Source organism: Schistocerca serialis, chromosome 7 (assembly GCF_023864345.2).
Source record: "Schistocerca serialis cubense isolate TAMUIC-IGC-003099 chromosome 7, iqSchSeri2.2, whole genome shotgun sequence".
Lineage (NCBI taxonomy): Eukaryota > Metazoa > Arthropoda > Insecta > Orthoptera > Acrididae > Schistocerca > Schistocerca serialis.
The window spans coordinates 371,384,517-371,410,735 of NC_064644.1; the positions used below are offsets into that span (position 1 = coordinate 371,384,517).

At 41.5% G+C, this 26,219-nt stretch overlaps 1 protein-coding gene across 1 annotated transcript in view; it reads right to left on the reverse strand.

The window, feature by feature from the left end:
• LOC126413095 (ubiquitin carboxyl-terminal hydrolase MINDY-3-like) overlaps nt 1–26,219 on the reverse strand; it is a 117,119-nt gene that overhangs the window by 68,035 nt on the left and 22,865 nt on the right. The window contains exon 3 of the mRNA XM_050082990.1: nt 8,935–9,180. Coding sequence (XP_049938947.1) covers nt 8,935–9,180 — 246 coding nt within the window. The remainder of the gene's footprint in view (nt 1–8,934; nt 9,181–26,219) is intronic.

Genomic DNA, 26,219 nt, shown 5'->3' on the forward strand with positions numbered 1-26,219 from the left:
TGTTATGGTAGGGTGACAGTTACAGGAATGTGACCCAGTTTGTCACAGGTGAGTATTGCCTGTGAACTGAACCACTCTTCATTTTCAAGATGGCTGCTACTACCAAAAACCGGTCCTCACGATGTTCAGAAGAGAATAATGGCTTTGTAGACAAAAAGGACCACCAATCAGCCCTAGAGCAAGTATTTAACCCCTTGTCTCTTAGCCCTACATTTCTTCCATGGTGTAGCTGTGGATGGAAACATTTTTTGGTCATATCTCTCTGCATTACAAGAATCTTTTTTTTCCCAGTGGAAGAAAGCTTGCCGGCAGCAGTGACCGAGCGGTTCTAGGTGCTTCAGTGCGGAAACGCGCGACTGCTGCGGTCACAGATTCGAATGGATGTGTGTGATGTCCTCAGGTTAGTTAGGTTTAAGTAGTTCTAAGTTCTAGGGGACTGATGACCTCAGATGTTAAGTCCCATAGTGCTCAGAGCCATTTGAACCATTTATTTGAAGAAAGCTTAATCCCACTTCATATGCTAGTCATCTGCCATGGTGCCAGCCACTCCAAGTGGGGCCTCTCCCCAAAGGGCACCACCCTACCTCAGCAAAGGCTACCTTGCCAATAATCCATTGCTTGGAACCCCATGTGCCAGCCACAACAGGCATCGCTCCATGCAATATGTGGGGAGTTTCCAGCTCAGCCACCAATAGTATGATCACTGAATGATCAGGGGCTACTGCCATGAGGTACCTGACGACTTCCCCCCCCCCCCCCCATCCCTTCCCACAACAGGATGGCTACTGTGTTGGGTTTTGGGTGTATTATCATTGGCAGATAGGAAAAGTCCAAAGATTGAAATGCACAAAGGTGAAGTATACAACGCATTGGGCGACCTTCCATGCGTGTTTTTGTAACATCACCACTTCACAAGCCGTCCGCTGTGGCTGAGCGGTTCTAAGCGCTTCAGTCCGGAACGGCGCTGCTGCTACAGTCGTAGGTTCGAATCCTACTTCGGGCATGGATGTGTGTAATGTCCTTAGGTTAGTTAGGTTTAAGTAGTTCTAAGTCTAGCGGACTGATGACCTCGGATGGTAAGTCTCATAGTGCTTAGAGCTATTTGAACCATTTCCATACTTCCATAAAATTTGTAGGAGGATTGGTTGGTCAAACCTAAGCATGTAGGTTTGGATCAAAAGGTCTGTAAAAGGCCAGAAGAAAAACAAGGAAGGTTCAAAACGAAAAGCGAAGTCCAAATGTGGTCAGCATAAAGAAGACCACACGATAGAAAGCAAATGGGAAAAAGAATAGAAGAAGCATGGGCTCGCCACATGGAAAGGGAAGCAGTGCATCAAGGACCCGTGTTGGCCAAGAATGTACTCACAAGAGATTTGCGATCCCCCTATGAGACAATGGTTAGTGGATAGTAATAAATTTAGACAACATTGTCTATGAAGTGCAGCGATCTAGTGCCATATTTAAATTAAGATCAACAGTCGAAATCCCAATAATATTTGCTTTTTTATCGGTTTCGGCTTATGCAAAAGGCATCTTCATAATTTTTGGCCTCCTACGGCGGGTGCTGGCGGTTCCTCGGTTTTCTCGTGATACCACGATCGTACTCTGAAAACCGAGAAGCCGCCAGCCCCAGCCATAGGGGCCAAAAATTATGAAGATGGCTTTTGCATAAGCCGAAACCGGTAAAAAAGCAAATATTATTTGGATTTCGATTGTTGATTTTAACCTACATAGTGGATAATAACATTTCTTAACTGGAACAGCCTGCCAAGAATTCGACCTGAACAGAGTGGAACACCTTTGGCATGAGTTAGAGCGTTGACTTCATTCCAGATATCGTTGTCCAACATCACTACCTTCTGTGACTTCGGCTATCGAGGAAGAATGGGCTGCCATTCCTCCAAAGACATTCAGACGCCTCATTGATAGTGTCTTTCGAAGATTTAACCCGTCATACAGGCGGAGGACAGACACACCCCATATTAATGTCGACAAAAAGGTGTTTGGATACTCTTGATCAAATAGTGTATAAGGAAAACTCTTCCCTACATGCATCATTTAAACCAATAATGCTGGCTTTTCTCCATTGTGGAGGCATCCGCAATAACACGAAAACACTTTTTGAGGTTATGTTCCACTTGTGTGCCTCCATAGCGTGGGTAAACTTGCATTCGAGCCCTGCCTTCCAGGCTGTGACGTCAAACACCGACAGGACTGGAGCCCAAGTAGAGCTCGCATTAAATAACTTGACCCATGTGCAGAAACACAATGTCGTCCCAAGCGCTGGGCGACTTATTCCTTTGTGTCGGAAAGGGCAGCCACTTCAGTTTCCTGTCGATTGCTGTGCCGACTAATTGGTTTGTTATTAGCCCTACACACGAGCGACGATCTTTGACGACATTGCAGCGATAAAGCATGCAATCAATCGCTCGCTTCTACTCCGCCACATACAAGCAATCTACCAGTATTTCTAACGCCACGGTCGTGAAGTTCTGATATGGAAGATGAACTGCTGTGTTTAGCAACGGTAGCAGTTGATCTCAGTTTTTCCGTCAATGCACGGAAAAAACGGGAAATGTTATTATTTAAGTTGGTACGCAAATACTTCCTAAAGTAGTCAATTCCTCTATCATTTATTAGTCTGTGGCTTAACCGCAAGTATTTACAAAGGTTTTTGAAATTGAGGTCTCTATAGAAATAATCAGATGCAGCAATGCTGGTTTCTGTAAATCTAGTTGAGAACTGTATGAGACAGGAAGAGATTATACGAAATGACAAGGTACAGAAGTAGAATAGGTAAGCTCCAAACATTTCAAATAAGAGGTTCAGTTAATACCTCATTATACTTAGAAGTTGAAAAGCTTTAATAAGGACCTAATTTTATAAATAACTCAAAATCGCCAGAAGTAACCCTCTATATAGTGAATATTGCTATGAGCTTCTCAAGAATTTATACTTCTACAGCAAAAACCGAGCGAGGTGGCGCAGTGGTTAGTACACTGGATTCGCATTCCGTAGGACGACGGTTCAAACCCGCGTCTGGCCATCCTAATTTAGGTTTTCCGTGATTTCCTAAATCGCTTCAGGCACATGCCGGGGTGGTTCCCTTGAAAGGGCACGGCCGATTTCCTTCCCCTTCCTTCGCTAAACCGAGCTTGTGATCCGTCTCTAATGACCTCGCTGTCGACGGGCGTTAAGCACTAATCTCCTCCTCCTTCTACAGCACACGTTTAAAAACTGCTGATACTGCAAAACTTTAAGGTGACAACGATTTTGTACTTGTAATCCTTCTTAATATAAGTGGGAACTCTGGCTTCAGCTTAACGTTTCAGAATGGTTTGTGCTACCTGAATAACTATAGTTTCTACTGTAAAGTTCTTACCGTACGTGGGTGCAGCATATAAGTCGCCGCAAGGCAGTTAAATTGTCATACGTGGTATGCGATTGATCAGATCGCATAGTGATTCCGCACAATCAGCGATCGATCGCTGCGGTCTGCGATTTGCCCACACACATGTAGCCTGGGGACGTATCGCAAGGTTACATGGGTTTTCCGACCATGGTATCTCCATTACTTTTTTAGATGCCTCAGGCATCGTGGAACTTGTGACAGAGCAGTTTTACGTATTAGGTTTTCCAATCAGATCCTACCCCACAGCTGATTTACGCCAGTCGTTCACCAACAGCGGGCGTATTGTCACCGTCAGTCACGCAGTACCCTCGCCAACCGTCTTTGTTTCCTTATAGTTTCTTGACGCGTACGCTATTTAAGTTCTATACACTGTGAGTAATGGAAGTAATCACAACGGAAGAGAAGCCATGCCTTCTCAAGGATAGTCATCGCTAGCGGAATCACGAAAAGTATGATAAGTATACGAATTTTTTGTGCGTGAATTCCGAACAGAGCAAACGCGAGGCTGTTTAAAAATTGCAAATGGCAGAATCAGGCCTAATCAGTAACATTCATTCCCATCTGACAAAGCAGAAGTGCAAATTAAGATGGCCGAGCGGTTCTGGGCGCTACAGTCTGGAACCGCGCGACCGCTACGGTCGCAGGTTCGAATCCTGCCTCGGGCATGGATGTGTGTGATGTCCTTAAGTTAGTTAGGTTTAAGTAGTTCTAAGTTCTAGGGGACTGATGACCACAGCAGTTAAGTCCCATAGTGCTCAGAGCCATTTGAACCATTTTTTGCAAATTAAGAAAAACATTGATAAGATTTCGTCGAAAATGTCTTAAATTTATGAGAACTCCTGCATTGTGTTAAGCAAGCAGAGAATCTATTGGAACGACGAAGAACCTTGGCACTAATTCAGAGATTCAACTGAGCGAAGATAATCTCAAAGTAACTGAAGATAATAATTTTTTGAGAACTGACGATACGTGTGTTCCTGAGAAAAGTATCCTGGTGTTCGGCTGTGGAGAAAATCCAGAATTAAAATGGAACTGTTCTTATGGACAGGACAGTTGACAGTTCTGTGACAATTCAAAGTTCTGTACGCCATATACAAAAACATAGGAAGCACAGAAGAAGAGTCGAAGGTATTTCCTGTTTAATTTTCTTGCTCTCAGACAAAAATCAAAATACACAAGAAATAATTTATTCTGGACTAATAAATAAGGCGTCTGGGTGGTAACCGAAAGCTGCAGTGCCAGACTGAAGTGTGTACAATTAAAGCAAAAAAATAGTGTTCCTGGAACATCCCTTTCCGGCTGCAATTTTCAGTGCAACCAGTTTGTGTGGGAGAAAATATAAGAATTGGGATTAACGGACGAATACAGAGATAGAGAAGAACTCCGATTGTTTTGTCACTTCTGAGCTGCAGCGGCACATCTTCTACCAAATAGTGTTGATAAAGCGCGGCTGGTAATAATAGAGGAAATGCCCAGTGGAAAATGGATGTAAAATCCTAGTATACCAGCTGAAATGTGGAATGTTTTTAACCTGCGGCACAGGACCACGAATGCTGTCGGAGATTGGCACAGGAAACTAAACTCCTCATTAAACCAAAAACATTCGAAGTACGCTTTCCGATAAATAAGCTGGAGAAGGGAGCAGTAAATGTTGTTTTTGAAATTAAGAAAGCTTCCATTAGCCAGCTTCTTCAGAAAAGTAGAAAAAAATACGTAAATCTTGAGAAATGGAATTTAAGATGATCTTTTAAATGTCTATCTTCATTACACAAAAAATTGAGTGAGAAGGCAAAATCCGTAAAATAAGACAAGATGTTTAGTCATTTGCTGCAGTAATGCTGCAAAATGAGAAAAAGTTAAAAATAAAACATAAAAAATATATTTGAATATGCCTATGTACTAAGTGCCTAACCACCCCTAAGACTGATAAAATTTGAAGGAATTCCCTTATTACAAAACGGTCGACAACGCCTCCCCCAATATTGCGGCATCCTTTGATGGCCGGAAAGGCCAAGGCTAAAATATTTTTGGTCGGAATCACCGGCTTGACGACGGGTCGCAAGACCAGGTGAGAGGCGCTCCTATCCGTCGCTGGTGTGTGGAGGCCACTAAAAGCGCGGTATACCTTAGCTGAGTATGCCATGATTTCTTGTTTTGTTTGGTATTCTAGTCAGAAACTAACGATTTTGAAAGTTTGTATCCGTCAAATTATTAGTCGAACTGGCATAACCCGTTAACATGGTCGTTCGCAGACTGGGCAGCTGCAGTTTAAAAATTCTGTAAGGTACTGCTTGCGCTTAGGCTTTAGATGTGGAACTGCGCTTCCCCTATCGCGTGGTGGCCGTTCGCAATGCAACTCCCACCATGAACTTCGTCCCCTTGGGTTGGGTTGTTTTGGGGAAGGAGACCAGACAGCGAGGTAATCGGTCTCATCGGATTAGGAAACGATGGGGAAGAAAGTCGACCGTGCCCTTTCAAAGGAACCATCCCGGCATTTGCCTGGAGCGATTTAGGGAAAACACGGAAAACCTAAATCAGGATGGCCAGAGGCGGGATTGAACCGTCGTCCTCCCGAATGCGAGTCCATTGTGCTAACCACTGCACCACCTCGCTCGGTCGTCGTCACCGTCTCTGCTAGTCAGTTCGCTTATGCGGTGTTGCAGTAATTTCGTGCGTACTCCAGCATTCAGAAAGCTCTACAAGGGGAATAGCACCGGAGCTATCACGCAAAAACACGCGAAGTTTACTGCAGAGAAGCGGCCTAGTAGCCAGCCAGCAAGTAAGCCTATAAGCCGTCCTCATGCGGGACGAAGCTGGTAACGTTTAAGTGGACGCGGACGGGTCATCCGACCTCACGGAAGACAGCGCCATCGGCACACGGAACGAGCTGATTAATGTGATTTGCCCTCTCAGCGCTCTGCAGCGATGTTGTCGGCTTTATTTGGCTCTCAAACCACACCGTTTGTTTACGAAAACGGATGTGCGTGAAATAGCAGCGTTAATTCTGTCAGCGAATGACGTAAAGAAAAAAAAAGAAAAAAATCGGGCTTTAACGGCAATTTGCAGGAAGAGGAAAACTACATAATACTGTACAACGATCTGAGATACATAGTACAAGAAGTTATTGATTAACTCAAATGAATTTTCACTCCATCTGCGGTATTAAAATGAATAGAGTTAAGATATAATGTCTAATGTCAGTTTGCGCATGCCTAATATCCGTATTTCGCATTGACTACCAACATTTTGAAATAACGTACAACACACAGAGTTCTAGGTCAAGATTCGTTTCACAATTTCATTCGAATGGAGAAGAGATTTTTGGAAGCTGTTCACCGTCACTCAAAAACATGTTTACCGTCAAGACACAAACACGGACCAGGCCATAACCCAGATATACGCATATATATTTCACAGAAATTTCATAATAGCAAAAACTTCCAGTGTGTAAGCCGTGTTTACATTCTGGTATAGTCTGACAGTTCGTTAAGATTTCCGGCCATTGTGGCAACATTCCTGTTGTTCACTTTTGCAACAAGAATTGCAGCAAATACATTACTTATAACACGAGTAAATAACATCGACATCTGAGATATTACTTCTATTAAACGGTTAATAAATACCTAAAATGATTTTGAAAACAAAAGGTGAAAAAAATATGTTTGGAAGGAGGTGGACGCATATCAGCTACATTCACCTTCACAACTCCGAGGTCACGATCCTAACAGCTGCGTTACACTCCTGAAACAGCAACCGCGTGTCCGTATGTAGTGTAGACTGTCTGAAGACTGTCTCTACAAAAAGATCATTATTTGATATTTTACCCGTGATTTTATTACAACAAATTGTAGCTACGACGACGTGTTTTGGAGAGATCCTCACTTTGCTGATGCTTTTAAACAGTTTATGTACTGTATGAGAAAGAAAACCAATCAAATACGATGTTAAGCCATACGATATGGCGGCCCCATTGTTCTGTTTGTGACGTAAAACGATGTCGCATCACACTGACCACGTTCCTCTCCAAGAGGTAAAAATCTGACACTGCAGGTTCCTTGTCTCCAGCTCCACAGTGTAGTGGGACGTGGAATTACACGCTATGACGTCACCAGCACTTCGTCCGATACCAACGAGATATACGGGCCCCTGCAACAAGGCCCCTGCAACAACTTGTGGGCGACACACAAGTCGGCTTGTCCGTCACACTTCGCACGTGCTCGGCTCCGTGCAGGGCCCATGGGAAACCAATATTTAATTGAAAAAGTTGTAAGTAGGCTGTTTAGGTTTTTATGATGATAACGCCACGTAGCGCTCTGTATGAAAGTCACTGACTGTGCCGTGTGCAGCCTGTGGCTGGTTGGCATTGTTGCAATATTCGCCTGTGTAATGTTGGGCTGTTGGATGTGAACAGCGCTTAGCGTTGGGCAGTTGGAGGTGAGCCGCCAGCATTGGTGGATGTGGGGAGAGAGATGCCAGAGTTTTTAGCGGACGATCTGGACGTGTGTCCGTCAGAAAAAGGAAATATGTTTAATTGGATGTCACAAAATTATATATATATATATATATATATATATATATATATATATATATATATATATATATATATAATGACTTTTGAACGCTATTAAGGTAAATACATTGTCTGTTCTGTATCAAAATCTTTCATTTGCTAACTATGCCTATCAGTAGTTAGAATCTTTTATTTAGTTGGCAGTATTGGCGCTCGCTGTATTGCAGTAGTAATTCGAGTAACGAAGGTTTTTGTGAAGTAAGTGGTTCATGAACGGTATTGGTTTTTGTTAGTCAGTGCCATTCTTTTGTAGGGATCCAGAATGTGATTTTCACTCTGCAGCGGAGTGTGCGCTGATATGAAACTTCCTGGCAGATTAAAACTGTGTGCCGGACCGAGACTCGAACTCGGGACCTTTGCCTTTCGCGGGCTAATGCTCTACCGAAGTACTGGCAGCAGTAAAGCTATGAGGGCGAAGCGTGAGTCGTGCTTGGGTAGCTCAGTTGGTAGAGCACTTGCCCGCGAAAGGCAAAGGTCCCGAGTTCGAGTCTCGGTCCGGCACACAGTTTTAATCTACCAGGAAGTTTCTTTTGTAGGGATGATTGACTAAAAATATTGTGTGTCAGTGAAGTGATGATCAGAATAAGCAAAGAGAAAACTGTCTGAGTACGTTGTGTTTTACTTAGTTGTTTCTGTATCCAATAACGTAGTTTACCAGCACAGTCTTTCTTAATTTTTCAAAAGGGACGTTTCAAGGTGCCCCAGTAAAGTCTTAATTTTGACGTGTGACCTGCATGCATTTAAACACGCAGTCAAGTATTATTAAACTCGCCTGAAATAGGTACTCCCTCTCCGCCGGAGACTGCTACTTCCACTCTTAAGAACTGGAGCATCACTTGCTGTGACGTACGCGCCACAGCCTGTCTTTCTCTCGGGCCTCCTCCTCGTTCACGGCCCGTGAGAGGACGGCTTTTAGCGAATCTTAGCCTATGAGACGGGCGTGCAGACTGACCTCGAGCAGGAGGTTGGCGGGCCCCCGGGAGGCGAGCAGCGAGTAGAGCAGCAACAGCACTCCGTACGTGCCGCGCAGAGCCGACACGTGCGTCGCGAAGAAGTGACGCACCTCCGCGCGCGTCTCCAGGGGCAGCACCCGCAGCTCCTCGTGGAAGAAGTCGGGGCCCACGTACGCCTCTATCCCCTCCCCCTGCGTCGGCAGCTCCACCAGGACGTACGCGCGATCCGACAGGTCGTCCACCGCCTGCACACAGTAGCAGATAAAGACGTCTGCGGACGATATTGCACAATTTGAGTATTTGTGTGTTACATGTTTGGTTAAACCTGTAAATCGTCAATCACAATAGCCTTATTTGTAATTTTTTGTAGGAACTGTTAGACTACACAAGGGGCGTTTCAAAGTCCGAGAGATGGCACCACCGGCGCATATCGAGGTCATGTTTAGTTAGTAGCATCTTTGGAAAGAATGCACACCAAGTTTCAGCCATATTGGTCTATTTCTTTGTGTTTGGCATTCGCGTGAATCAAGGAAGTCGGGTGACTGTTAAAAAATGGACGAAAAAGAATTGCACAATCTGAGTATTTGTGTGTTACATGTTTGGATAAATCTGTAAATCGTCAATCACAATAGACTTATTTGTAATTTTTCGTAGGAACTATTACACTATACGAGGGGCGTTTGAAAAGTCTGTGCAAACTCAGAGAGATGGCACCACCGGCGCATATCGAGGTCATGTTTAGTTAGTAGCATCTTTGAAAAGAATCCACGACAAGTTTCAGCCATATTGGTCTATTTCTTTGTGTTTGGCATTCGTGTGAATTAACGAAGTCGAGTGATTGTCAAAAAATGGACGAAAAAGAATTTCGTGTAGTGATTATACATTGCTTTATGAAAGGTAAAACGCCTCAGGAGACTAAAGCACTCCGTCTTCAGGTCACAAGACCGCCGTGTCATCCTCAGCTGAGGATGCGGGTAGAAGGGGTGTGTGGTCAGCACACCGCTCTCCCGGTCGTTATGATGGTTTTCTGTCACCGGAGCCGCTACTATTCGGTCGAGTAGCTTCTCAATTGGCATCACGAGTCTGAGTGCACCCCGAAAAATGGCAACAGTGCATGGCGGTCCGGATGGTCACCCACCCAAGTGCCAGCAACGCCCGACAGCGCTTAACTTCCGTGATCTGACGGGAACCGGTGTATCCACTGCAGCATGGCCGTTGCCTTCAGGAGATTAAAGAGAAGCTTGATAAACATTACGGTGACTCTGCACCTTCGATTAGAACAGTTTATAAGTGGTTTCAAAATTTTCGGCGTGGCCATATGGGCACAAGTGATGCTGAACGTTCTGGACGCGGTGTGGAGATTACGAATCCGGAAATCATTGATAAAAGCAATGATATGGTGATGGATGACAGAAGAGTTAAGGTGCGTGAGATTGCTAGTGCTGTGGGAATCAAGAATGAACGGGTACATAATATTTTGCGTAAACATTTGGACATGAGAAAGCTATCCGCAAGAAGGGTTCCGCTATTGCTCACGCTTGACCAGAAACGGAATCGCGTGAAGTGCTGCAAGGATGGTTTGCAGCAGTTCAGGAAGAATCTGCAGGACTTTAAGCGTCGTTTCGCCACAGTGGATGAAACATGGATACATTACTATACTTCTGAGACCAAACAACAATCTAAACAATGTGTTACCAAGGGAGAATCTGCACCAAGAAAGGCGAAGGCCATTCCTTCGACCGGAAAGGTCATGGTGACTGTCTTTTGGGATTCGCAAGGGATAATCCTCATCGACTACCTGGAAAAGGTGAAACTCTTACAGGTACATATTATTCATCGTTATTGGACCGTTTGAAAACCGAGCTGCAAGAACAACTCCGGTGACTGGACCACAAAAACGTCCTTTTTCATCACGACAATGCACCAGCACACACCTCAGCAGTTGTGGTCGCAAAATTATTGGAAACAGGTTTCACATCCCCCCTATTCTCCAGACATGGCTCTCTCGGACTGCTGTTTATTCCCCAATTTGAAGAAATGGCTGGCAGGATATAGAATGTATTTAAACGAGGAGGTGATTGCAGCAACTAATAGTTAGTTTGAAGACTGGGACAGTTCCTATTATTCGGAAGGTATCAACAAATTAGAACAGCGTTGGAAGAAGTGTATAAGTGTAAAAGGAGACTATGTCGAAAAAAAAAAGCTTTACCCCAAACACGTAAGTATTTTTTATTTTTGCACGGTCTTTTCAAACGCCCCTCGTATTACACTGACAAGCCAAAACATTATGACCACTGCCCACAGCGACGTTGGATGCCGCCTGGTGGCGTTGTGGTCACCTGATGCGGTAACAGAAGTATGTTAGCGGAGCAGACACGCTGGGGATCACCCCAGCGCAGATATCGGCTGCAAGTGGGGAAATCATTTCAGATAAGCGACTTTGTCAAAGGGCAAATTGTGATTAAGCAAAGTCTTTGAACGAGTATCTCGAAAGCGGCGACGCTGGTCGAATGTTCACGTGCAACGCACAAGAAATACGGCGTGTGGTCAAAGGAACTTTCATTCGTCAGCGCCATCTACCGTGGCAACGACGTATTTCCGGACACATTTTATAGCACCCCTGGTATGGCATTTGAAAAAAAAAAAAAAAAAAAACAAAAACAAAAACCCTTGATAAGTCGCAGAAAAAGTTTACTTGTAACATTGTCCCTACTATTGTGGGTTAGCACCGTCTTTATCAAAAAGTTCGTGGAAAAGTTTTGAGAACAAATATGTGGCTCTTGCTATCTTGCATCAGAGAGTAGTTAAGGTAAACATATTTCTGGGAATTGAAGCTGGGACCAATATTATAACTGCTCATTGCTCCAAATGCAGCAATGTTCTGCAATTGTTATACATTATTAAAGCCTACAACGAAATAAATAGTACGCACCAAATGATGATAAAACAAGAAGAACTTAAAACATAGGCAAATTCACAGTTACCATATAATTATAATATACTTAAATCTTAGAAGTTAGTAGACAGGACACAACTATTACTTAGCTAACTACACACAGCTTTTGGCACCCAGTTGTTCATGCCACCATACTTCTGCGATAATGAATTTCATTCATCAGATATATGCTTCCCTTTAAGTTTAAGAAGTCATAGAATTCTGAACTACTGTATTTGAAATTAGTTTTCACCATCATTATTGCTTTCAAAGTCTGTAGTTTAAATTGAGTTTTTATGTACATACCTTAATCATCAAAGAAAATACACGTTCGACTGCTGCAGTTGTACCAGGAACAAATAACGCAAACTCCACAGTGTTAGAAATATTGTCATAAGATATACCTTCGAATGTGAAGTCTCAAACATCTGTACCCAAGGAATTTCAACGACAGTTTTTTCTATGCTCCATTTCTCTATTTGCCGCGATGTGACAAACGGCTGCATGTTAAAACGTTCCAGTAACAAGTCATTGTCTTTAATTTTGCAGTTTGGTAACACATTTGCAAGAGACTCTTAGCGCGTTTGTACCTCATCCGGCGTGGGTATATAGTCCAAATGACCCCATTGTAATATGAAAATGCATTAAAATTGACCGTACACTGTTCAGTGTATTACGCACTGTTATCATAAAATTCACACACGGTGTCGGTAAAATTAATATCTACATCAGATTTAAGTATTTTTAAAGCACTTCATACAAAGTGTGGCACGAATCTGATTTCTCGTTTTCATGTCATATTGATTCTTAAATCGTGAAATGTTCCTCTGCTCCTTATTTGCAGGGATAAGTTATTTTATTGTAATTTTCAAACAGTAATTTCATATATAGGAAGCTGACTTTCGAAAAACTACATGGCACCGATTGGGAGTAAGAAAGCTCTTTCGAGTGAATGAATATCAAAAATAATAGCTGGGCTAAGCTCTTTGGAGCGGGTGTGTGTGTTTACTCATTGCGCTCGTAAATATAGGTGTTTTCTCGTGGAAAAACAATTTGTTAAGGCAATATTATAGCTTAAATAAGTAAATTAGTATCTGTTGTGATCTATGTATTGAAGGTGTCACTTTTACTTGCGACGTTCTCGTGAAAAAATAACTGTTCTAAAGTGCAAGCCGTTAGCGTGTGTGTTTACTCAGCGCGCTCGTAAATATAGGTGTTTACTCGTGGAAAAACAATTTATTAAGGCAATATTGTAGCTCAAATAAATAAATTAGTATCTATTATGATCTGCATATTGAAGGTTTCGGTTTTTCTTGAGTAGTTTTCGTGAAAACATAACTGTTCTAAAGTGCAAGCCTTTGGCGTGGGTTCGGTATCGTTGTTGACCGCAGTAAGTTATGTGATTATTCAATAATTTCCGGGTAGTGTCTGTGTAGCTTTACTGTAGAGTATCGTACTGGTATAGTTTCCATTTGGCTGTTGTTTTCTGTGTTTCTATACTTCCGTACAGTTAATTTTCCATATTGCGCAGTAAAGTCGTTGAGTGGTGTTTCTGTTTCCATTAGAGTATTTATACATAATTCAGTGATAGCGCCTGTTCAAATTTGTCTTTAGAAAATATCGAGCCTCTTCAGTTTCTTACTCGTTTCGTGATTTCCGTCACTATGACCTACGCCAGCAATTAACTCAGCGCTGTTTACATACGCCTGCTGCTACATTCGCCTGACGTCCAGAAGTTCTCTGCTCATCTCACCGCAAGCAAGTTACTTTCTGCTAATTATTAATTGGTGTATGGGAATTGTTTGTAGTGTAATTTGTATTGTTTGTATTTGTGTTGTTTGTTTATAGTGTAATTTGTATTGTTTAACCTGCCGTCATGTGTGACAAATGTGGATGTTGTAAATTAGTGAGCACGGGAGTAAAAGTCAGGATTGTGGGTTTGTGTTTCACTGGGGAGATTGTAGCGGGGAAGCTGTTATAGTGCCTGATGAGGCTCGTCAATGGAGTTGTAGATTATGTAGCCGTGACAAGAAAATCTTGGAAAAAGATTTGTGCCCTTCAGGCTGAACTAGAAATTGTGTAGTTTGAATTAGACAGGTTAAAGGGGGAAAGAGACAATGAGAGCTGGGAACAGGTAACAAGTCGTAGTCAGAAGGAGAAAACCTCAGAAATCATTTTTCAGATTCCAGTGAGCAATAAGTTTGATTTGTTACCTGAAGTAGAAGAGCCTCAAACAGTTTTTGAGCAAAGTAGGGTGTAGCAGACTCGTAACAATTGTAATGCTAGGTCGGGAGTAAAGTCAAGCAGAAAGAAAAGAGTCCTCCTGTTAGGTAGCAGTCACGGGAGAGGTGTAAGCCAGTTGCTACAGGATAGGCTAGGAGTCGAGTACCAGGTCACAAGCATTGTGAAACCTAGTGCTAAGCTTAGCCAGGTTACAGAAAACCAAGGGCCTTGTGCAAAGATTTTGATGGCGAGGACCATGTTCTTATAGTAGGAGGAGCAGGAAACAGCCTGGTTAGCAATTCAGACTATAGTATTGGGTGTGACCTGGATGTAATAGGTGCAGCAACAGCTCACACTCATGTGGGGTTTGTGGAGGTTTTGCAGCGCCATGACTAGTCCTGGGTTAATACGGCTGTCAACCGTGTTAACAGAGAGCTTGGGGGGGGGGGGGGGGGTGTTACTGTTGGCAGAAGCTAAATCTCATATCTGTGCTGTGCCTGTTGATGCAATTGGGAGGTGTGGTTACACTAGTCATCGCCTGCGCCTAAATAGGAGGGGGACAGATAGATAAGTTGATCTTCTTGCAGAAAATGTAAGGGGGGGCCCAAATGCACACAATAAAAAATACCTGTGATTACTGGAGTCAGAGGGACACATTTTTTAGGTTTAGAGTCAGGTTACAGACAGAGAGTATTGAAAGAGATTAAAAAAGAACAGTGCCATAATGTCTGTAACAGTATCCAAAGAAATAAAATTTGTGTGTTTCATCAGAACGTTAGAGGACTGAAAAATAATATAGATGAGCTTCTTGTATGCCTAGACAATGGGGTAAATTCTGAAGGTATAGATGTTTTGCGTCTCTCTGAACACCATGTTACCGCAAGGATGGAGAAGTTAAATTTAAGGGATTACAGATTAGCATCTTATTCATGTAGAGTCAACATGGAAAAAGGGGCAGCTGCTACTTGGATAAAAACTGGACACAAAGTCAAAAATATTGCAACAAATAGTTTTTGTCTAGATCAGATCCTTGAAGCATATGCTTGTGAGTTGCTACTGCAGTATTCTTCTATAGTAATTGTAACAATCTCCAGATCCCCTCAAGGTAACTTTCAGCTATTCATGAAAAATCTTGAGGCATTATTGAGCTACCTGTCAGACAAAAAGCAGCAGTTAGTGGTTTGTGGTGATATTAATGTTGTTGTTGTTGTTGTGATCTTCAGTCCTGAGACTGGTTTGATGCAGCTCTCCATGCTACTCTATCCTGTGCAAGCTTCTTCATCTCCCAGTAACTACTGCAACCTACATCCTTCTGAATCTGCTTAGTGTATTCATCTCTTGGTCTCTCCCTCTACGATTTTTACCCTCCACGCTGCCCTCCATACTAAATTCGTGATCCCTTGATGCCTCAGAACGTGTCCTACCAACCGATTCCTTCTTCTTGTCAAGTTGTGCCACAAGCTCCTCTTCTCCCCAACTCTATTCAATACCTCCTCATTAGTTATGTGATCTGCCCATCTAATCTTCAGCATTCTTCTGTACCACCACATTTCGAAAGCTTCTATTCTCTTCTTGTCCAAACTACAGATCGTCCATGTTTCACTTCCATACATGGCTACATTCGATACAAATGATTTCAGAAACGACTTCCTGACACTTAAATCTATACTCGATGTTAACAAATTTCTCTTCTTCAGAAACGCTTTCCTTGCCATTTCCAGTCTACATTTTATATCTTCCCTACTTCGACCATCATCAGTTATTTTGCTCCTCAAACAGCAAACTCCTTTACTACTTTAAGTGTCTCATTTCCTAATCTAATTCCTTCAGCATCACCCGACTTAATTCGACTACATTCCATTGTCCTCGTTTTGCTTTTGTTGATGTTCATCTTATATCCTCCTTTCAAGACACTGTCCATTCTTGTCTCTGACATGATTACAATGTCATCGGCAAACCTCAAAGTTTTTATTTCTTCTCCATGGATTTTAATACCTACTCCGAATTTTTCTTTTGTTTCCTTTACTGCGTGCTCAATATACAGATTGAATAACATCGGGGAGAGGCTACAACCCTGTCTCACTCCCTTCCCAACCCCTGCTTCCCTTTCATGTTGCCGGCCGGGGTGGCCGAGCGGTTCTAGGCACTACGGTCTGGAACCGGGCGACCGCTACTGTCGCAGGTTTGAATCCTGCCTGGGGCATGGATGTGTGTGATGTCCTTAGGTTAGTTATGTTTAAGTAGTTCTATGTTCTAGGGGACTGATGACCTTAGAAGTTAAGTCCTATAGTGCTCAGAGCCATTTGAACCAACCCTTTCATGTCCCTCGACTCTTATAACTGCCATTTGGTTTCTGTACAAATTGTAAATAACCTTTAGCTCCCTGTATTTTTCCCGTGCCACCTTCAGAATTTCAAAGAGAGTATTCCACTCAACACTGTCAAAAGCTTTCTCTAAGTCTACTAATGCTAGAAACGTAGGTTTGCTTTTACTTTCTAAGATAACTCGTAGGGTCAGTATTGCCTCACGTGTTCCAGTATTTCTACGGAAACCAAACTGATCTTTCCCGAGTTCAGCTTCTACCAGTTTTTCCATTCGTCTGTAAAGAATTCGCTTTATTATTTTTCAGCCGTGACTTATTAAATTGATAGTTCGATAATTTTCACATTTGTCAACACCTGGTTTCTTTGGGATTGGAATTATTATATTCTTCTTGAAGTCTGAGGGTATCTCGCCTGTCTCATACATCTTGCTCACCAGATGGTAAGAGTTTTGTCAGGACTGTCCCCCCCCCCCCCCCCCCCCCCAGGCTGTCAGTAGTTCTAATGGAATGTTGTCTACTTCTGGGGCCTTGTTTTGACTGAGGTCTTTCAGTGCTCTGTCAAACTCTTCACACAGTATCATATATCCCATTTCATCTTCATCTACATCCTCTTCCATTTTCATAATATTGTCCTCAATTACGTCGCCCTTGTGTAGACCCTCTATATACTCCTTCCGCATTTCTGCTTCCCTTTTTTGCTTAGAACTGGGTTTCCATCTGAGCTCTTGATATTCATACAAGTGGTTCTCTTTTCTCCAAAGGTCTCTTTAATTTTCCTGTAGGCAGTATCTAACTTACCCCTCGTGAGATACGCCTCTACATCCTTACATTTGTCCTCTAGCCATCCCTGCTTACCCATTTTCACTTCCTGTCCATCTCATTTTTGAGACGTTTGCATTCCTTTTTGCCTGCTTCATTTACTGCATTTTTATATTTTCTCCTTTCATCAATTAAATTCAATATTTCTTCTGTTACCCATGGATTTCTACTAGTCCTCGTCTTCTTACCTACATGATCCTCTGCTGCCTTCACTACTTCATCCCTCTAAACTACCCATTCTTCTTCTACTGTATTTCTTTCCCCCATTCCTGTCAATTGTTCCCTTATGCTCTCCCTGAAACTCTGTACAACCTCTGGTTCTTTCAGTTTATCCAGGTCCCATCTCCTTAACTTCCCACTTTTTTGCAGTTTCTTCAGTTTTAATCTACAGTTCATAACCAATAGATTGTGATCAGAGGCCACATCTGCCCCTGCAAATGTCTTACAATTTAAAACCTGGTTCCTAAATCTCTGTCTTACCATTATATGATCTGTCTGATACCTTCTAGTACCTCCAGGCTTCTTCCATGTAAACAACCTTCTTTTATGATTCTTGAATCAAGTGTTAGCTATGATTAAGTTATGCTCTGTGCAAAATTCTACCAGGCGGCTTCCTCTTTCATTTCTTCCCCCCAACCCATATTCACCTACTACGTTTCCTTCTCTCCCTTTTTCCTACTATCTAATTCCAGTCACCCATGACTATTAAATTTTCGTCTTCCTTCACTATCTGAATGATTTCTTTTACCTCATCATACATTCCATCAATTTCATCGTCAGCTGCAGAGCTAGTTTGCATATAAACTTGTACTACTGTAGTAGATGTGGACTTCGTGTCTATCTTGGCGACAATAATGCTTTCACTATGCTGTTTGTAGTAGCCTACCCATATTCAAATTTTTTTATTCATTATTAAACCTACTCCTGCGTTACCCCTATTTGATTTTGTATTTATAGCCCTGTATTCACCTGACCAAAAGTCTTGTTCCTCCTGCCACCGAACTTCACTAATTCCCACTATATCTAACTTTAACCTAACCATTACCCTTTTTAAATTTTCTAACCTACCTGCCCGATAAAGGGATCTGACATTCCACACTCCGATCCGTAGAACGCGTTTTCTTTCTCCTGATAACGACGTCCTCTTGAGTAGTCCCCGCCCGGAGATCCGAATGGGGGACTATTTTACCTCTGGAATATTTTACCCAAGAGGACGCCATCATCATTTAACCATACAGTAAAGCTGCATGCCCTCGGGAAAATATACGGCTGTAGTTTCCCCTTGCTTTCATCCGTTCGCAGTACCAGCACAGCAAGGCCGTTTTGGTTAGTGTTACATGGCCAAATCAGTCAATCACCCAGACTGTTGCCCCTGCAGCTACTGGAAAGGCTGCTGCCCCTCTTCAGGAACCACACGTTTGTCTGGCCTCTCAACAGATACCCCTCCGTTGTGGTTGCACCTACGGTACGGCTATCTGTATCGCTGAGGCACGCAAGCCTCTCAACCAACGGCAAGGTCCATGGTTCATGGGGGGCGGGGATTTTAATGTAGATTTCTTCAAACATACGGATAGGAAAAATGAGCTAGAATATTTGTTTGTTTCGATCTAGTATCTGCTGTAAGGTTTCCAACTCGTATGCAGCAGGATAGTAGGTCACCTATCGATAAAATTTTCATAGACAGTGCTCAGGCAGAAACAATTAGTTATTAATGGGCTATCTGATTATGATGCACAGTTAATGGACATAACATATATAGCACCTTACAGGATTCAGGCAGGTTCACACAAGGCAGGGAGGCTTATTAATGTGAATACAGGATACAGAGCTTTAAGTGCAGCCTAGAAGAGGTAGAATGGGATGAAGTATACACAGAAAATGATGCTGATGCCAAATTCAATTTATTCCACCGCAATATTTGAGAGTTGCTTTCCTGAAACGTTATCCAAAAAAGCCATTACAGAGTCAAGTAAGCCATGGATTACTAAGGGAATTAAGGTCGCCTGTAAGAGGAAGAGGGAAATATATCGACTGGCCAGAATAAGTCAGGATCCGACGTTACTTGCTTACTACAAAAGTTACTGGAATATTTTAAGGAAAGTCAGTAAGAAGTCGAGAAGTTTGTGTGTTCTGACAGAAATTAATAATTCGGATGATAAGATTAAAACTATATGGAATATTGTCAAACAGGAGACGGGGCAGCCTGACAGTGCACAGCATACCATAGCAATAAAGCTAATTGATTATGTGAGTGACAATTCACAAGTTGCAAGTATTTTTAACAATCACTTTCTTAATGTAGAAGTAAAAATAGGATTAAAGGGTCCAGTTGAAGAAGCAAAAAAATATGTTAAAAGTGTCATTCCCCCACTGAAATTAAGGGAATTATAAATATACTGATAAACAAGAGTTCATGTGATGTTGATGGAGTCTCTAACATAATTTTGAAGTGTTGTTCTAATTTAATAGGTGGAGTCCTTGGCGATATATGTAATGCTTCGCTGTCACAGGGAATTTTTCCAGACAGATTGAAATACGCAATTGTCAAACCTCTTCATAAGAAAGGCCACAAAAGTGTCTTAAATAATTATTGACCAACCTCATTGCTGACTTCGTTTTCTAAAATATTCGAAAAAGTTATGTATTCAATGGCAGTCTCACATTTAAGTGAAAATAATTTACTCAGTGTGTCACAGTTCGGATTCCGGAAGGGTTACTCGACTGAGAATGCTACCTACACATTTACCCATCAGAGAGTGCAAGTCCTAAATAAAAAATTATCGCCAGCTGGTAGTTTTTGTGATCTCTCCAAGGCATTTGACTGTGTGGATCATGTCGCACTCTTAGAAAAACTCGGGTTTTATGGAATTGAAGGCTATACACACAGCTGGTTTGGATCGTATTTAATGAACACAAAGCAAAAAGTTGCGCTAAATAGCACAAATAATGTTGGGAGGGTTGTAAATTCTAGTGAATGGGGAGTTATCACAAGTGGAGTCCCACAGGGTTCAATTTTACGTCTTCTGCTGTTCCTTATTCATGTGAATGAATTCCGACTTAACGTTCGGCAAGCGGAAATACTACTTTTTGCAGATGACACGGGTTATAATAAAGCCCATTCCAGAAAAAGCAGCTGAAGATATTACCAAGGATGCCTTTCAAAGATTTATTAAGTGGTTCTCAGAAAATGGACTCTCCCTTAATTTTGAAAAAAACTCACTATATCCAGTTCTGTACAACGAATAGAGTCATACCGACAATTGATGTAGCATATGAACAGGGCTCAGTCAACAGGGTAGATTTCTCCAAATTTTTGTGTGTTCAAATTGATGACAACTTGAACTGGAAGAAGCATATTACTGAGCTTCTCAAACAACTAAGTTCAGCTTCTTTCGCTCTTCGTATAATCGCTAGTCTTGGTAATAAAAAGATTAGCCTCCTAACGTACTCTGCATATTTCCACTCATTAATGTCTCATAGAATAGTTTTCTGGGGTAACTCACCACTTAGACATAAAGTATTGATTGCACAAAAGAGAGCAGTGAGAATAGTTAGTGGTGTTCACCCAAGGACGTGATGTAGGCAGCTTTTCAAGGAGTTAGGTATTTTAACTGCACCATCAGAGTACATATATTCGCTAATGAAATTCATTACAAATAATCCATCTCAGTTCGCGAAGAACAATGATGTTCATACGTACAACACTAGAGGGAAAAATGACCTTTTCTAGCCGTTATTGAAGCTGTCAGTTGCTCAAGAAGGAGTACATTATTCAGCAACAAAAATCTTTGATCATTTGCCCAACAGTATAAAGTGTCTGGCAGGTAGCAGATCAGGTTTTAAATCTAGCTTAAAATCATTTTTTTTTTTGGACAACTCCTTCTACTCCATGGACGAGTTTCTATTTCAGAAATGGTAAAAAAAAAATTGTACTCTAAATTTAGTTGCATGTATAGAACTAAAAATTTCAGTAATATTAATATTATCACTATTCATGTGTGTATATATATCTTGTAATCTGACTTGTTCCACATCATATCGATAAAATAATCGGGAAAATGATCTACGGAACGTGACGTAACTAAAGCTAAACTAAACTAAACTAAAGCTTCTCCAACCTCTAAAACTGCTACGTGCTGTCCTTCGATACTGCCGTATGGGAAGTCCTAAAATACTCATACCAACGAGCGGACCGAACTCCAAAAATCGGAATTGCCCCGGACAAATCGGGACGTCTGGTCACTTTAGAGTAGTGTATCAGACATTGTTACTATAAAAAAACTATAACAGTAATATTCATAAAGCAATGGTTTCAGTTGTATTGTAGTGACTGATTTAATACACCAAGACTTTCGTGTTTGTTTTCTTTACCATTAGGAAACAGAATATTAGCTAGTCAAAATTTTGCACATAAATAAACTAAAATTCAGTATGTGTAAAACACTCAAGAAGAAACTATGTGAGTTTTTGTTAGTTGTAGTCACAATTTTAACAAAGCAATTTTGAATCTTGGTTTACCTTATTATTCACTTGAAGCCTTTTTAGACGCAATGATTTACAGGAGGTATGTAGCAAGCAAATATATAATTTTTATTAATAGGAACTGGCTCATCACATATTTTTGCTAACTCTATGGTGCTAGTAATTGCCTCTCTTCCTCTTTTTCGTAATGAAACGTTTAAAAAAATCTGCATTCACAGCCTTCCTGGGCTTACATTGCAACAAGATAGTTCCCGTCCGTACTCGATGAGAGTTTCTATCGTTTGTCTTCGTGCGTGCCAAAACCTACCTACGCCAACAACGTCGCCGGATCTCTCTCCAATTGAGAATGTTTGGAGCATTACGGACAAGCGCCCTACAACCACCTCAGGGTTCTGACGATACAACGCGCCAGATGGACAGAATCTGGCACGATATACCTCAGGAAGGGCGTCCAGCAATCCCGTCAATCAATGCCAAGCCGAATAAACGCCTGTAGAAGGGCCAGAGATGGACAAATGCAGTACTGACTTGCTCAGTTTGCGAAGTCATTTCTCTTGAATAAATCATTCAGTTTCCCTGAAATTGCAATCATTTGGTGATCTGTTCATGTAGATCACGTCTACCGCCTGAAAATGTAATCATTTGCTTGTGTGTGAAATTGTAATCATTTGCTTGTGTGTACACGTACATCATATCCACCGATTTCGATGTCATTCCTATAGTTCCTTCGTGGACCGTCGTTTTTCTTTTTTTTTCCCTTCAGTTGTATATTAAATTTAGTACTGCGTTGGTAAAAGGGCGACAAGGCAAAGCTGATTCATCGGGGAACGGAGTGCTCACTGCCTGCCAACTACTGCCCAGTACGTGCGGTAATCAGACAGATGCAACACCCATAATTCACTTTAAAATTGTGGGGTCTAAAATCCCATGCAAATGACGGACATTACTGGTATTAATAATTAAATAGCTCTCTGCTGCTACTTTAGTGACACACTCATCCGTTTCATTCATTTACATTCCATTTGTAAATTGCAACGGAAAAAGTGTTCAAAGCAAAGCGATCTCTCGCATACGTTTCAAGTAAGAGACCACGCATTTGACCAAATGAACACAAGCATGTTACTAGCCTGACAGCAGTATTTCACAAACGTATTATTGACTCTGCTGTAAAGGACTTAGCCCGTAGCTGCAGTGGAGCAGACCGGCTAACAGACAACAGGTGGCGTATTTCCTTTTCCGTGTTCAGTAGGAGGTAATAGTGCCTTGAAACACGCAAGGGTTTGTTACCCTAATTCCCTCTCTATGCTCGTGTTCATTTCAAAGCGCGTGTCCTCCAATCGTGTACAGGTTTGAAACGCGAACTGTTCTTCCAAACACGTGATTATGGCCATGCATGGAAAATAGCAATGAAGCCATTAATGAGACGGGGATTGAATGTCCTAATAGAGATTAATTATAATCTTTCTCCTAATAGAGATTAACTATTATCATTCCCATCGAGTCAATGTCGAACAAGCATTGAGCCTGGTGCGTTGCTATGCTGTAAGGTAATTTGAATCTAATTTCGAACACAGCTTCACAGCTGCAGCAGCCACATCTTATCGTGAGGTGGCTATCATTAAGGAATGTGAGAAAAACGCTTACATTACGTTGTGTAATGCACAAAACGTCCTCTTGACTATCAAGTTACGTTTATGTATGAACAATGGCGTCATCGAAACTACGGGACGCGGGACGTCAGTGATGTTATCGTCGTTTTAAAGCAAAAGAAGATTGAGTTATCTAGCATAAATGTGTATATTTCTTTCAAATAAGACTCTACTGTGTGTATTATACTAATATCTATTAAACAAAGAGTGTTTAAGGTTGGGATGGCTGATGAAGTGGGGTTCTGGTACAAGTTGATCTTGTGATCAAACAAATGACAGTATTATATTCCAATTTTCTGCAACGAAAATTGGCGTTCTGCCTGTTGTCATTTTGTACACAGGCCAGTCTCAAGAAAACTACATAATGCCTTCAGTCTGCAAAAGATTATTTAGAGGAGATTTGGCAGAAGTTTTTCCACCCAAGTATAGTTATTACGTATGACAGCAGCGTTGAATGCATTGCCTTATGAACTATATTTCCAAACAGCAGGTTACTGCTCAGCATAATTCATGTCAATCAAGCTCTTTGGCTTTGTTGCTGAGAAAGTCATCATCACGTTATTAAAGATCTAACACATTTGTGTATGATGTTTAGCATATCATATCTTAACACAGAGGAATAACGCAAATAATTACAGTGAATTCTCAGTACTAATTTTTAAAGACGTAGTACTGAAACGCTGTAAAGTTTTTAATATGTGCGCTTTACTGGACTTTATCGTGAACACCGTTGAAGAATACCGCAAGAAATGGTTGGTTCATTTTGCAAAAGAGAGAACGAAGAATATTACGTTAGCATATGAAAAGTTATGCAATGCAAGTAGCAATGTTGAAGGCACTGTAAAGGTGATGACAATACTTACTTTGTCAAAGAGAATACCAATCTCTACAGTGTTAACTGTGGAATGAGCAAGGTGCGATTGTCGAAATGGAGCTGGGGCCGATTCTGCGCTGCAGAAAAAATGACTGGGACTGTACTTAGTACATTACTATATTTAAATGATTCTGATCTCAAATATTTGCAAAATACTCTCTGCGTGACCAATTTTCGCCATAATTCTTCGAAAATATTACGGGTGAAACAAGTGCAAAGAATGAAAGCAGGCAGACTGACTATTATACCAGATGAAGTACCAGAAACATTTAAACTTCCAATTAAACGAGAAGAAAGCAGCGTAACTATCAGTAATGAAAACTTTGATAATTTTGTCCAAAATATTAAAGCCCAGTGACAACGAGTTAATGATATCTCGGAAAGCGAATAAAATGCTGAACACACAAAAATTCTCATCAAGTTTGGATCTTAACTTGTCGAAGTTACAGACTTGATCAAGTATTATATCATTTATTGTAGAACAACAAAGAAAAAAAATCCGGCGAAGATCTCGAAAAATTAGTGAACAACATACATCGATCGCTCGCCTCAAAGAAAGCGGTCTTCCAGGCGGCAACGGAAGGAATCAGTGAGGACGACCAGCCAAGTCTGAACTAATGAAAAGAAAACTTGTTCGCAGAATTGCGTCAAATGTTGATGATAACGAACCTCCTGCTACAAAGCACTGATTTTATAGAAATGCATTATTATATTTTTATCTACACATATTTATACTGATTGCATTACATACTCTATACATCTTCGAATGTAGTTTTATTTCTATCCTATATAACAAAAAATACTGAAAGACTTTGCATTTGACTGCCCACCCATCACACTCAAAACGTGCCCCAAAACAAACACGGATCTGTAGCGCTCAATCAGTGCGCATGGTAATTATACACCCGTGCAAGACCGGAGAACACGCGCCTTGAATTAAACATGAGCTTAGTGTTACAAGCCCGAGCGTGTTTCAAGCCACCTTTGCCTCCTTTTCTTCACGAAAAAGGCAATACGCCACTCGGTGCGCGCGAAATTTGAAAGCTGTATTCAGAAAAGTCGTAGGAGAGTATTACCACAATTATGGCCACAATCTTAGGGCGAGGTCGATTGCTGGAGCCGACAAGCTATGAGGGGGGGGGGGGGCTATTCCGCTTATTTCAGCTGTACGCCATAGATGACATAATGCAACACTTTCTAAAAAAAATCTGTCAAAATGATACAATTATGATATTTGAATTATTAATACATTGCCAGTATATAAACGATCTTGATTCCTTTACACGAACAAGTATAACAAACATCTGAAGAAAGCAAAGATCACAACATATAAAAATTGTGGAGCTATTCCACCCAGTCAAGAGGCTATTTCGCCTAGTGTATTTCACTCTCAAAATCACAAGCATTTATCACAAATAAACATTTTTCGTACTTTTCAACCCTTATACACTTCTGAAACCACGTAGCACATTGCTGGCACTTTATCCAAATGAGCTGCCTGTAACACTCGTTACTGCTTGCTTCATCTTCCTCAGACCGTAAAGCACTTGGCTTTTTCCTTTTGCATGTAAGGACCATCAGAAACAAAACCAAGAAAACGAATTATCCAGAATTTAGCAGTAAAACATCAATTAAACTAATAATTTGACTGAGCGGAAATAGCCCCACGTGTACTGAGCTAAATAGCCCCATATGCAGACATTTCGAAAGACGCGAAGAATCAGACCTTTGTAGAAAAGGCCAGCAATATTTGTTGATACGCACATGCACTGCATAACCTGTGCTTTCATAAAGTTAACACTAAGAGATTAAAATTTCAAATTATTGTGCTTGGTACACCTTAATTTGTCAGGATGTATCTTTAACTTTGTCAATAATCCATCACATCGTGGACTTAACCGAACGAAATTTTAGACCAGGAGCAAGCCTCTCGTCAGAGCTGCGGCCAGTCGAATAACTTAATTTACATACTAAACATT